Source organism: Notothenia coriiceps, unplaced genomic scaffold, assembly GCF_000735185.1.
Source record: "Notothenia coriiceps isolate Sejong01 unplaced genomic scaffold, NC01 NC01_scaffold00013592, whole genome shotgun sequence".
Taxonomy (NCBI): Eukaryota; Metazoa; Chordata; class Actinopteri; order Perciformes; family Nototheniidae; genus Notothenia; species Notothenia coriiceps.
In genome coordinates, this window is record NW_011346293.1 from 616,797 (window position 1) to 630,470 (window position 13,674).

General features: G+C 39.6%; 2 protein-coding genes across 2 annotated transcripts in view; both read left to right on the top strand.

Annotated features, from left to right (window-relative positions):
- LOC104948059 (metal transporter CNNM4) overlaps window positions 1–121 on the top strand; it is a 12,273-nt gene extending 12,152 nt beyond the window's left edge. Inside the window, exon 5 of the mRNA XM_010774220.1 lies at window positions 107–121. Within this exon, the coding sequence (XP_010772522.1) occupies window positions 107–121 (15 nt within the window). The remainder of the gene's footprint in view (window positions 1–106) is intronic.
- Window positions 122–1,768: 1,647 nt separating this feature from the next.
- On the top strand, window positions 1,769–11,666 carry LOC104948060 (zinc finger FYVE domain-containing protein 9-like). Its single transcript, XM_010774221.1, has 9 exons — window positions 1,769–1,861; window positions 5,229–5,405; window positions 5,510–5,649; window positions 6,307–6,514; window positions 7,389–7,511; window positions 8,564–8,719; window positions 8,803–9,027; window positions 9,573–9,659; window positions 11,599–11,666. Exons 2-9 carry the CDS (start codon window positions 5,246–5,248, stop codon window positions 11,664–11,666), a joined length of 1,167 nt encoding a protein of 388 aa, XP_010772523.1. The 5' UTR covers window positions 1,769–1,861; window positions 5,229–5,245.
- Window positions 11,667–13,674: the final 2,008 nt, after the last annotated feature.

Here is a 13,674-nt window from a genome sequence, read left to right on the forward strand (position 1 = left end):
CAGTGAAAATGATTAATTGTGGGGACACTCTCTCCTCTGAAGACATTGGTGAAAACAGTAATCTGTTTATATCTAAAATTAATGATACAATGTCTTCCTTCTCAAGGAGAGGGTGCCTTAGGGATAGGAAGGAACATCATCTTCCCCGGCTGAATCTACAGTTCAGGAATCTAATGCAACCCAGAGACCAACTATTAAGGCAGAGCTTGAAATCTGGACCATCCACTGATAGACAGAAATGCACTCATGCTCGTAACAAGGTAACTCAAACAATAAGACAGGCCAAAGCTAACTTTTTCATCAACATAATTAAAGGTGCGAAAGGTAACGGTAAAAAAGTTTGGCACATTATAAATAAACTATTAGGTAAACATATCAAACAGGAAAATAATGTTCTAGAATAAAAAATCAATGATGCCCTGATAAAAGACCCTGCAGTGTTGGCCAGCTCTCTCAATGAGTATTTCTTAAATAGTGCTTTGGACATTACAAAGCTCTTCCCACCATCTGAGGTCTCACCTAGCCCGACTGTGGATACACACCCCGTTTTTGACCTGGAGGAAATCACAGAGGTTGAGGTAAAACATATAATCTCAGGATTAAGAGGTTCTAAGGCTAGGGATGCAGATGATTTAGACACCAACTTGATAAAGAAAAATATCGACGGTCTAATAAAACCAATTACTATGCTAGTAAATCAATCTATCAGCACGAGGGAAGTTCCATCATCCTGGAAGGTGGCCACGGTGACACAGATCTTTAAATCTGGGGATAAGGCAATGATGTCCAATTGGACATCATTGCCTTATCCCCAGATTTAAAGATCTGTGTCACCGTGGCCACCTTCCAGGATGATGGAACTTCCCTCGTGCTGATAGATTGATTTACTAGCNCGCGATGTCGAATGATTGATATTTATCGGAACGGTATCGCACCTTCTTTTTTAAACTGACGGTTCGATATGACTAGTAGCCCAATATTTCATTGCACAACAGTTGGGAGGCTGTCACAGGCTCTTTAAAGACTCCTGAAGCATTTTAGTAATTACCAGAATTGTTGCTTTTTTTTCATCAACTAATTCATTAACTGACATAACCCTCAGGCCATCACTTCCTAGAGCCAACGGGGACCTTATCAGAAGTTGTCAGCAAGAGCCCAAAACCACAGAATATTAAATATATTATAAAGGATCATGTGAGAGGAGTTGAAAGGTTCAGCTCTGTTAAAGTGCTCCGCAGCCTTTTTTGTTGTTCCAGGTTTCATTTCGTCCTGGGTAATGGTTTGGGTTAAGAGCCTTCATGTTGCCTATAAATCATTTATCACATATTTCATATATGTCTAGTAATCCTTACTTTTCTGTTTGTTTTACTTTTGTTGCTTCAGATTCTAGATGCATTTTCAGCACTGATATGAAACAGTAAAAAGTCAAAGTAATAATGTAACGTGCGTGTCCCGACATAATTCAATAAAAGGGATTACGAACCGAGACCAAAAATAGCACGGTGGATTCACGGACGCAGAGAGCATGAGTCAGCATTTCTGTTTTTAGCGCCTCTACTGAGCCGAGTATCCTAAAGATGGAGCTAAGTCCTTCAAAGGCCGGTGATTACATGGAGTTAAAGAGGTCTGTTTGTTGTTGTTCACGCCATGAGTGCTGCAGCTCCAGGAACTAGAGAGCCACATGTGTGGGTTGTTGTAGGGTTTTTTTTATCTGCAAGGTGCTTTATAGTATATCACTTTAATCCCATTCCTCCTTTGTGACAGGTTTACTGTGCGGTGTGCTGCAACAGGAAGTGTAAGCTGAAGTACCTGGAGAAGGAGGCGCGTGTGTGTGTCGTCTGCTTTGATACCATACACAGAGGTAAGGCCCTGGTTCTGTCTGATCAGAGACTCACTTCCACATTGTTTTCCACAGACGTGAACAAAGTTCCTTATCCCAGTGTGCTAATATGGCAGAGTGTTAGCAGAAATGCAGAGTCATTCATGAGTTGGCTTAGAAGGCAGTCGTTGTGAATTGTTGTCCTCTGGAACAGGAAGAAGCTGTGATTTACGTGTGTGCATCTCCTGTAGGAAGACGTCCTATAGCTGTAAAAGACTGGTTTTTGTAAGGATTGTTTTGTAATATAGTGATCTAAATTGTCTTTTTTTTTTTTACTTTTTAAGTTACTTATATTAGGAAGATCAGGTAGAAATAGTTTGCCATAACAACTTCATCAGGTGATGTGCATGTTTACAGCATGATTTTCTGCCTACAAGTGACCAGAGAAATCAGCTTTAATATTCAGATCAGATATCTTACTGCATCTGTATGGAGTCAGGGCAGGGGGGATAGATTTGAGTATCCCCCCCCCCTCAGAGCATCAGACTAACCCCAGGAGTTATTTTTAAATAACTCACAAGTTGACATTAATACGTAATAACATCACAGTAACATTTCATTATGCAGCAGATGAATATTTAACCCACAGAACACACAGGGGCTTCCTTTCACTTTTGTCTGCACATCCATTAAAAATGCAAACATTTATATCTAGAATCATGTATTTTGTTGTAAGTAAACAATATGTCTGTGTCTCAATGCACACATTGAAGAAAATAATTAAAAAACAGATTGTTTTGATGATAAAAGGCAGAGAGGCTTTTTATAGTTAAAGACTGCAGCATGGACAGAGGGAGGGGGGAGGAGAGGGAGAGACGGGGAGGGGAAGATGGATGGAGAGGACAGGAGGAGGAGAGTTATAGCAGGACACTGGCATTTGTCCTTGATTGTGTGAGCTACAGGACCCGCCTAACGCAGCGGACATGTGATGCTAACACATGGCGTCTAAATTAAGAAGAAAGAGGTGATCCACTTCTGTGGCGGGTGGATGCTCGGGGGTGTGACGTGATCCCTCTCTCCTCTCCGTCACCCCCCCCTCTCTCGTTTTTTCCTCCTTTTGCTGCTCTCCATCTCTCATAACAGTGTGGGGAGCTTGCATGTGAGGCATACTGCACTCACACCAGCCTCCAGCTAAAAGGCTAATACGGCTAACAACAGACAGAATAAAGAGAGCAGCTGTGATGGGAGAGTCTGAAGTCACACTGAGGAATAGGCTTGCAGTGATTTGGACTGGTTGAGTTTTAGCAGAGGGGAGGATGAGGATGAGGTAAGATGCATATGACTTCTTAAAAAAGTCGATTATTGTTTACTGCTTCTGTGTTTTGTTGGTGAGTTTATAATCTGTGCCGAGGGATTTATGTTTATTTTGCTGCTTAACTTAAAATGGGGTTTGCAAATGTTTTTTTACTTACTTGAAGTCATTTAAAGGAAATCCTTGATGACTTTTTTGTGCGTTGTCATCCTTTCCTTGCAAAACAAAATGAAACAACTCATCTGCCGTGTGACTGACAGCAGAGTTTGTTTTCCAGGGTCTGAATGAATGTAATGTATTTGCTGTGTGCTTCCTGTGCTTTTATAAGGCACACTGGAGTGGTTGTCAGTACACAACGGATTGATAAAGATCTATGATGCTTGATCAATATAATGTAGACGAGTGCTACATCAGCATTTTCTGAAAGGCTGCATCCAGAAGGCATTCAGAAAGCCTCGCAGTCACTGCATGCTTTCCTGGGAGCAACAACTCATGTCTGTCCTGTTTTCAATAACCTTCATTCACTCTGCACTACATACTGCACTGTAGGGGGAAGAAAAGCTGTCCTTTGATGTTAAACATTTCTGATTCTTCAAGGAAAACAGTAAAAGCACACATAAACTATATTTTCGAATCCCTTTTTAAAAAAAATAAAAAAAGGAAAACTGGAATGTGCTGCAGTATTGCACTGTGTTAGACATAAGCTGTTCCCAAGAGCAAATTACTCATTACAGTAATCACAAATCACCGTCACTGCCTTATGGTCATTGCAACATGGCTTTTGCTCTGCGGGCTGCTTTTCCAAGGTTTTCTGTACAGCTGCATGTCCTCTGAGTCCGTCCAGTCATACTCATGCTCCAATTCTGCTTCTTATCTATCACACTTTGATCTCTGATCACACACAGGATCATTTATAAGTTCCTTCAGGCACACCTTCATTTATCAGAGTTGCTTTTACAAAAATCCTCCAATATCAAATACATATTTTCATCTGGGTGAAGCACTTTAATAATAAAGGTATTATCCCCAAAATACTTGCGGTAAATGTCAATGATATCATTTTAAGACCATTTTATGCCAATGACATAATAGCATATTAAGCATTTTTGAGCGTTAGGAAAAGCGCTATAAAAATTCATATTATTATTATTAATGCACCCTTTTTAAAGAGCAATTGTAATGATAATTATAACTGAAAAAGGTATTGTATTATTGTGATAATTAGACTTAAATAAAATAAAAATTAAACAACCACAAAAGAAAATTATCAATAAATTAGCTATAGGTTAGATATAAGTAACAACAACAACAACAACCCTCCTCTTCAATTCAGCTGAAAACCAGAATAATACGACAGCAGCTGGGGACAATAAGTCAAAAGCGTAAAAATGACCACGGTCATGTCCATAAATTGTACAATAAGTCGATAAAGTAATTATAGTGACAGGCCTATCCTTGTGTCCGCGTTGATTTATAGTGTTAAACTGGAAAACACAACCTTACCTGCTATTCCCTGCTACTGCACCCGCATACTGTGACATATCATGAGCTACTTTTGGTGTCTAAAGAGCCTTTGAACCTTGACACCACACAAATAGTAAAAAGAAGAGAAGAGACTTGAGGACTGAACTGAATTCAATAAAGGAATACAAAAAGTGTATGATCTGGTCCTGTAGCTGACATAAATGTTGCTGGTCCAAATGAACCGACCTCAAGCACTTCTGCTACGGTACTTGTATGCTGCATTAAGCTAAACTAGGTAGAAGGTAGAGATTAAACTTCTTAATATCATAATAGATACACATGTTTTATTTGTGGTTTTATTTGATATGTTTACTTTTTTATTTGCAGATTATTGATTATTTATAGCATATTTTTGCACTCTTTCCTATTTTGTACTGCAGCTGCTGCACAACAGTTTCCCTCGGGTTCACCAAAGTCTGTATGGTTCATCCTGAGGGGACCAAGAATGTCTGTAAACAATCGTGACAATCCATCCAATAACCGTTTCAGCGTTGACAGGAGATCAAAATGAGTTAATTACCTTGTCATTTGTGCTCAAATGAACCCGCGGTGATGACGTCTTTCCCCTTGTAGCCCAGGCGCTGGAGCGGATGATGAGTCCTGCTGGTCCCAGTCCGAACCCCAACGTCCCATCTGAGTACTGCAGCACCATCCCCCCTCTGCAGCAGGCTCGAGCCGCCGGCACTCTGAACTCCCCTCCACCGACCGTCATGGTGCCTGTGTCCGTTCTCAAAAACCCAAACAACGACAGTACGCTCACTCTTAACTACTGTGCACTCTCTGTGTTTAACTGTGGGTGATGTTTTCCTGAACTCTACCCATTTTAAAGACGTGTGTTTCCTGTGTGTTACCAGGTTGTCCTCGTGAACAGAAGCGTGTGTGGTTCGCTGATGGCATCTTGCCCAACGGAGAGGTGGCAGACACCACAAAGCTGTCGGTGACGAGCCGTAGGAGCTCGCAGGAGTTCAGTCCGTCCTCTCCGGACCAAACTACAGTAAGATACATCATCGCTGTCTAGCTACAGGGAAACACTCAATCCTTCATTTATATGACTGTTTTATGATTCATGATTTTTTATTTTCAGCACATTTTCACACTTTTTCTAAGAAATACGACTGCTGAGGTTTCTACAAATAGATTATACATATTTAATGGAATGGTTCACAACAAAATCGAAAATACAATTTCTTCCTTCTTATCTGTTGGGCTGTAGTTTCTTGGGGATTTTTGCTGTAGAGATGTATGCCTTGTCTTGAATATAATGAACTAGATGGCCCTCGGCTTGTAGTGCTAAAAGAAAAAGTTCCAAAAACTTGTATTTGAAAAACCCAACAGCCATGTCTCTTTCCAGAAAACATGACCTGGTTGCTCAAGATAATCCTCAGACTTCGTTGTGAGCAGTTTTTAACGAGGGAACTACTTTCTTTCTACCATGTAACTGCACAGAAGAATACATCTACTCATGGACGAGAGTGTGGTGCTTACTCATTGGGGGTTGTGTATCAGTAGAATGTAGTTTCTACATGAAACTGCTCAAAACAAGGTGTTTCGATTATCTTGAGTGATCACGATTTCTGGAAAGAGACATTTACATTCAGATCAAATGTATTGTTTATTGGTACCTCAGTGACTGACCCTCTCATATTTTCAGTCCGGGTCAGAGGTTGGAGTCGGTGGATCCTGCTCCCCCGAAGCCTCCGGGGCTGTGGAGGTGTTCCGACCCCCGGTGTCCGGACCCTGGGACTACGCCCTGCTCTCTGGAATTGGTTCCTGCGTGCAGAGGGTTCCCAGTCTGCTGCCGGATAATGAGGATGAGCTCCCTCCTCTGCTCATCTCCACCGGAGAGGATGAAGCGGGAGGTAGGTGTTTATTTTAGTATATTTGAATGGTTCTGACAGTTTTATAGCGCTCTTCAGACCTCTTTATATAAATGTGTTGGCAGCTTTACTATTTGGATCTATGCCAGGTTGCTTTTACGTAAAAGTCATGACCTTTAATTCTGCCATAAAACTTTCAACGCTGCACGATCTGATCTAAATACCTCTTAGATGAATGTAGAGGCTGCAGCAGCACAAGGTTAAATACACAGAGGGATTAAATGCCCATTATTTTCCTGATTAGGGTCGCTTTAAAACATGTCTCAAATCAATAGCACTTCCTCTGCCTAAAGGAAATACCACATAATGAAACATTTTGAGCCTATTGTTGTTCATGTCGGAACAGTCCATCAAAATCAAAGTGTGGAGAAATAGGTTAAAAACAGCAGTATTTAGTCCAGGTGTTTCCATACATTGATGAATAAACTGTACACAGTATATGAGTATGAATACTCTTATAGTATTTTCTTTGAATATCTAATAAAAAAAAATGGGATGTTATTTGCCAACTCCACATCTTCATCATGTCATTTTGTCAAACGTAAAAAAGTAAGCAGCAGAATTTTTAAATTAAATAAGTTGAATTTTTAATTAAAGACACATTTTTAGGGAGCAGGATATAAATGTTTTAAGACAAATGAAAACAATGATCTTTCTTTGTATCATTTTATGCTTGTTACTTAGTAGTATTATCGCTCCTTCATGAACCAGATGCAAACATTTGCTCAAAACTATGCTGTCCTGTTTTTAAGAAAAGCTGTAAAAGTCATCTATATCTCACTGACAAATGCAATCACACTTTTGCTACATACCATTCATGTAGCTTGACATATGCTCTGCTGTGTTTTCCTTTCAGATGCTTTGGTTGAGGAAAGTCCTGCCCCCTGCCAGATTCGGCACTTATTAGAGGAGGGAGGACCCCGACCTCTGACCTTTGTTCTGAACGCCAACCTGCTGGTCAATGTCAAACTGGTTACCTGTGAGTAGAACATGACTCAAACATACATACTGCGTATGCTGATAAACAATCATCATGGATAGGCCTGTCACGATAATTAATTTTGTTGGACGATACATTTTCCCGGAAATTATTGCGATAAACGATAATATTGTCGGCACCGTTGTAGACCATTTTAGACCACTGACATAATGATAATATATAATAATAATTCAAGTACATCCTTTCAAACATAACTTTTTTATTGAACATTCAACATTGCAAATGAAATGTGAAATAATATTCAAATATATAAGTGATATATAATAAATAAACTAATAAATTAAATTATAAAAAATGTATTAAATCACACACAACCAAAACAATACATTAAATAAAACCTCAACAGGCCATATCCAAATCTGTATCAAAGTTTTCGAGCAAGGAACACCAACATGTTTGCATTGTCGGGCAAATGCATCTTTGATTGTAAACTGTCGGGAAGGTGTGGACTCACCATCTCCAGCTGCCGTGTTTGCTCCCAGCTGGGAAAACGGAATGGGTTGGTTGTGTTTCAGGTGCAGTTTAAGGTTTGTCGTATTGTTAGCTTTTGTTGCTACCTTTTTAAAACAAATGCGACACACCGCCCGGCTCATTCAATCCGTAGGTTCGCCTCGTTGATTTGGCTTAAATCCAAAATATTCTCACACCGGAGATGGAGTTAAGTTTTGCAACCAATTCCATTTAACTTCAAATTCCCCTCGAGTAAGTCACACATTGTCTCCTGCTTGTCTCTATATTATTCATTTGGCTGCTACACTGTTGCACGCGGAGTGTCCTGAGCCCCGCCCCTCACAGCGCGCCTGGCCGGCAGCCACAGCGCACCTGGCTAAAATGCTGGTAATGTCCTTATGTAAACAAACACGCATGTAAGCGGAAATTTATCGAGGTCAGAAAAGTTATCGAGTTCATTTTTATTTATCATACGATAAGTCAATTAATTGCTTGTAGCGACAGGCCTAATCATGGATCTCTGATCATGCTCTCCTAAAGATGGTCTACCTGTAATTCTGTGTTTTGGTTTCCTCTCTCAGACTCCGGGCGGCAGTGCTGGTGTTTTGGCTCTAACGGGATGCAGGCTCTGGGACAGAGGGAGTTGGTGTTTTTGTTGGAGTGTTTGCCCGAGGAAAAATCCCTTCCAAAAGACCTTTTCACACTCTATCTCAACATTTACCAAGAAGCCCAAAAAGGTAGATACATCACACACAGGATCTGTTTGCCTTTGTGTTTAGCAACACGATCACCAGAGAATCTTCATTATCTGCTGCTACAGGGAAGTTCTTGGAGGAGCTGGATAATGTGACGTTCACCAGCAGTTTCCTGGGCAGCAAGGACCACGCTGGGATGCTGTTCTTCGCCCCCACCTGTCAGCCTCTCGATGACCTCACTCTCCCGCCGCAGCCCTTCCTGTTCGGCCTGCTGGTGCAGAAGCTGGAGGTTCCCTGGGCCAAAGTCTTTCCTCTCAGGCTGCTACTGCGGCTTGGAGCTGAATACAATGGTGTGTGGTTTTCTGAACGTTACTGTTGTGTTACCGGGTTAGTTTAATACTGTTTTGAGCTCAAATCATTTCAAAAAGTCATGTATTAGAGTTTTGCTATGAATTGTTCCTTTATTATTAGAGATAAGACAATATTTTATTAAACTGAAAATATTTCATATGCTCAGAATTATCTGATTCCATCTTCTAATTCGTAAAAAAGTACTGTTTTCCTCCATCTCATGTGGTAGTTACTGATTTTTATTTATTTATTTGGACGGTCGTACAAAATAAAACATTTAAATAAGTCAAATTTAGATGTAAAACTTTGAGATTTTATTTGTTTGAACAAATGACTAAGAAAATAAAGTATTTTTGGTTGAAATTGAAAATGTGATTTAATCCAAATATATTTGAGCAGAATTCTTATCCCCTCATGAAATATACTTTTTCATATGTATTCCATATAGGTACATTTGAGGATGATTAATGATAGTGTCACAACCAGTACTTTTATGCTTTTACTGTATTTAGTGATAACAACTACATCTTGCTTTTGTTTTCAGTGTATCCCACTACATTGACAAGTGTCCGTTTTCGGGACTCTGTGTATCGAGAGACGGGACACACCATAATGAATTTACTGGCTGTAAGTACTAACACAAGCTAAATGATGCCTTACTTGTCTTCAGTCTTACAAAGTGTTGTCAGAATTAAAGCCATGTACTTTAAAACGTAATCCCATTGAAACTATGATTTATAGTATAATAATAATTAAGTAGCAGAGGAACTCCTGTCTGCTGTTAATCATTCCCTACAATTCCCAAATCACACTGTAAAAGTGTTGATGTTAAGAGAGTTAAAAGAAAAGGAATTTAGACTATCTTTACTGTGTAGTTACTACAGTTTTGTAGCTTTAATCTACGGTACTACTACAACAACAAAACAGCTTTAATACAGATGCCGTTGCAGTGTTTAATAAGACAGCAGTGAACCCCAATTCTATAAAAACATCCTCTCTTGTGACCTGAGAACATTTGAAGCAGTTGATCACAGGATTCTCGGAAAGAGCTAAAGACGTGTCAGCTGTATCAGCAGGCTCCACGTCTTCAGTAACGGGGAGAGATTGTCTTTGCTCTCAGATGAGAGGAGTTTGACATTTTCTACATTTGCCTCGAGGGTCCGTTTTTTGAGTTCCTAGAATGCACGGCCTTATTGATTTCATTTGGAGGCATGACTGCAAAGTCTGACAGAAAGACCATTTATTTATTTTATTTGATCGTTTATTTGGCAAGGACAATGCACAGTAATGAACACTTTAAACATTCAAATGTATCAAGCGTAACAGTGCCAGATTTAGCTTTGAGCTCATTTCCATCTGCAGTCCCTCACATAAAACATTTAAGAAGTTTACATTTTACAAACAAAGCAAAAATAAAATACATGATATGAGAAAGAGCAGCACACACAAGTATTTATGACATGGTAATACATTCTATCAGTGGAGGTATGACTTTGCAGCATTGAAAGGTCTAATTTGTTTAAAATGTTGCAAGTTGAATTTAATGGTATTGGATACTTTCTTGATATGTTTCTTAAAAGTCAAGTTCGAGTCCAATCTGACTCCAAGATACTTGAAGTGTGGGACTAGTTCTATTTCTGTTCTGTTTAAAAACACATTGGATCCTTCGATTTTGACTGGTCGTTTACTGAACATCATGCGGTACTGTTAACTGTAAGCAAATGTTGTTCAGCCAGTGTTGAACCTTGCCCAAAGCATTTGAGAGACAAGATGCGATAATTTCAGTGTTTTTCCCGTGTATAAAGATGACCGAATCATCGGCATACATTTGCACATTCAACTCAGGACATACATTATGTTGTAAATGTATTATCTTTTCGATTTACACACGGCATCTATTGCACGTCTGTCCGTCCTGGGAGAGGGATCCCTCCTCTGATGCTCTCCCTGAAGTTTTTCCTTGTACGATGTGAGGGTCTAAGGACAGAGGGTGTCGTATTGTCATACTGATATTCTCTACAAACTGTGAAGTCCACTGAGACAAATGTAACATTTGTGATATTGGGCTATATAAATAAACATTGATTGATTGACATTAGGCAAGTCATTAATGTACAGTGAAAAAAGTAACGGTCCAAGAATGGAACCTTGTGGAACCCCAACAGGGTTGACAAGGTAGGGGGATTTGGCACCGTTGACCAAAATACACTGTTTTCTATTCGATAAGTAAGACTTAAACCAATGTATCGAAACTGCTGAAAAATTGAAATGAGTCAGCTTTGTAAGGAGCACTTGGTGGTCAACAGTGTCAAATGCCTTCCTGAGATCAAGGAAGACAGCAACTACATACGGGCTCGTGTCCAACATACATTTAACCTTTTCCACAAAGACACAGTTAGCTGTCTCAGTGGAGTGGTGAGCACGAAAACCAAACTGCATTGGGTGGAGTGGAGCGAAACCTTTGTCTAAATGTTTGGTGATTAGCTTTGACACCCATTTCTCAGCTATCCTAGAGACACACGGGAGGATGCTGATAAGTCTATAATTGGACATCATTGCCTTATCCCTAGATCTAAAGATCGGTGTCACCGTGGCCACCTTCCAGGATGATGGAACTTCCCTCGTGCTGATAGATTGATTCACTAGTGTACAATACAGAGACATATAACATACAAATTCGAGTACATTAGTTGGACATGAACCAGGCTACAATAAAGCACTTGACAAGGCAGGAACAATGTTTAAAATGCGTGAAATAGTGCATCAAAGGACGGACTAAAGACCTCCAGCATGTGTCCCTAACATGTGCCCGTTATATCCATCATCCAGGAAAGAGAACGGGAAATATACCTATATTTGGCCAACACATTCTCACTCCCAACTCAGCCTATGTTGACGTCATGTCAGGATCCCTTGGCGTCACTATAAAACGCAGTGGGGGGCCCTTTAGCGTCAATATTCAACTATCAGGGAGTCCCATTGACTTGCATAGAGCTCCCTGAACGTTGGTAATAGACGAGTTGGGATCGCAGAGAAATGCTCTCCGCAGATCCATTCTCACAGCGTTTATCAAACTTTTTCTTACTCAATATCAAGCCACACTTATTGTTTTTACTTCTTTATTTTAATTGTATAATGTTGGACTTTTGTTGCCGTCAGTTAGGGGGAGAGTATGGGGCTCAGAAGACTGAAATATATATTGTTTTCTAAACCACACACTGTTATTTACTCAACAATAAGACACAATTATCCTTGTGTTTATTTATTTGTTTGATTGTATAATGTCGGACTTTTTGAGTCCGACAGGACCGACAGTCGGAGCAGCTCATTCGAACACAGGAAGCTGTATTTTCAAAATATTTTCTATTAACACTAGACCAATGGGTCATGTTAAGACCATCTTTTCTGTCGGTTTGGTGTTACAAATATAAAAACAATATACTGTATGTGTGGATAACAAAATACATCCATCATAAACTAAACTGGAAACAGCAGTACATTTTATTGTGTTAACACTGTAAACTTCACAGTTTTTTAACCCGCCTAGTGGTTAAAGCACATTATTGAATGTTTTTGTTGATATGTTATATTTGATGAAAACATACAAATATTAAGAGTGTATACAAATTAGGGGGAAAGTAGAAGGTCAATGATATAAATATTTAACAGAAAATATCAAGAAGATTCTGTCGTGATCTCTACAATAAAACAGTTTAGTGCCGGATGTACAAAGATATGAATAGGAGGATGTGCAAAACGGACAAAATTAGGCTTTATTTAAACATTAAAGAATTATTTAGGTTAAGGTCATCTTTTAAATAAGAAAAAAGCTTTGGGGGTATCAACAGATAAATATTAAGCCTGACAAAGTATTTAACGTCTAATATATTGCATAATTTGTTTTGGGACTTGACAATCACCTTTCCTGCAATGTTAAATGTTGAAGCATTTATTTGAACTGATATTATACATATGTATTATACTCTTATAAGATGTATGTAGATAGAATAAGAAATGTGCAGAATAGGACAGTTTAATGGTGGAGGTATACACACATGTTTATAGATGTCTTGTAATGCACTGTTGAGGAACCTGCGACCCAAGTTTGTCATCTCCGACCTTGTCAGGTATTGAACATTCAATAAATAAAGAACACAGAATTATTCAATATAAATCACAGAATGTGTGTGATTATACTAAATGATTTACAAATAAACACCACTGCATATTTACAACTGTTACACATGCTGATGTAACGAAAACATTTCCAACTTGGGATCAATAAAGTATATCTTATCTTAAGATGATCGATGGCAACTGCCATATTTGCAAAATGTGGGAGGGGACCCTTTCGAATCCAGTTTTGGATAGTCTGCCGTGGTTCCATCCCATTTCAAAGTGCTGTTTGACGCTCGGTGTAACCCTCGGCGCACTGCCACTCAAACATCCATTGAGGACTAATCCACGGGTTTGTGTAATCCATACGTCCAGTAGCTCTATAGAAGTCTATGACATGCCCCGCAAGTAGAGAATTCAACCACTAAAGGACCCCTCCTGCGTTGGAAGAGTGACGCAGCGACCCTGGACATAACGTCAGAGCAGTTAGTCGGGTTTTGGGTAGTGAGTAATGTGTGGATTGCTGCTTC

Coding starts and splice junctions, on each gene's coding strand:
- LOC104948060 (XM_010774221.1), top strand. CDS start 5,246: ATGATGAGTCCTGCTGGTCCCAGTCCGAACCCCAACGTCCCATCTGAG. Junction 7,512..8,563: donor CAATGTCAAACTGGTTACCT/GTGAGTAGAACA, acceptor TTCCTCTCTCAG/ACTCCGGGCGGCAGTGCTGG. Junction 8,720..8,802: donor TTACCAAGAAGCCCAAAAAG/GTAGATACATCA, acceptor CTGCTGCTACAG/GGAAGTTCTTGGAGGAGCTG.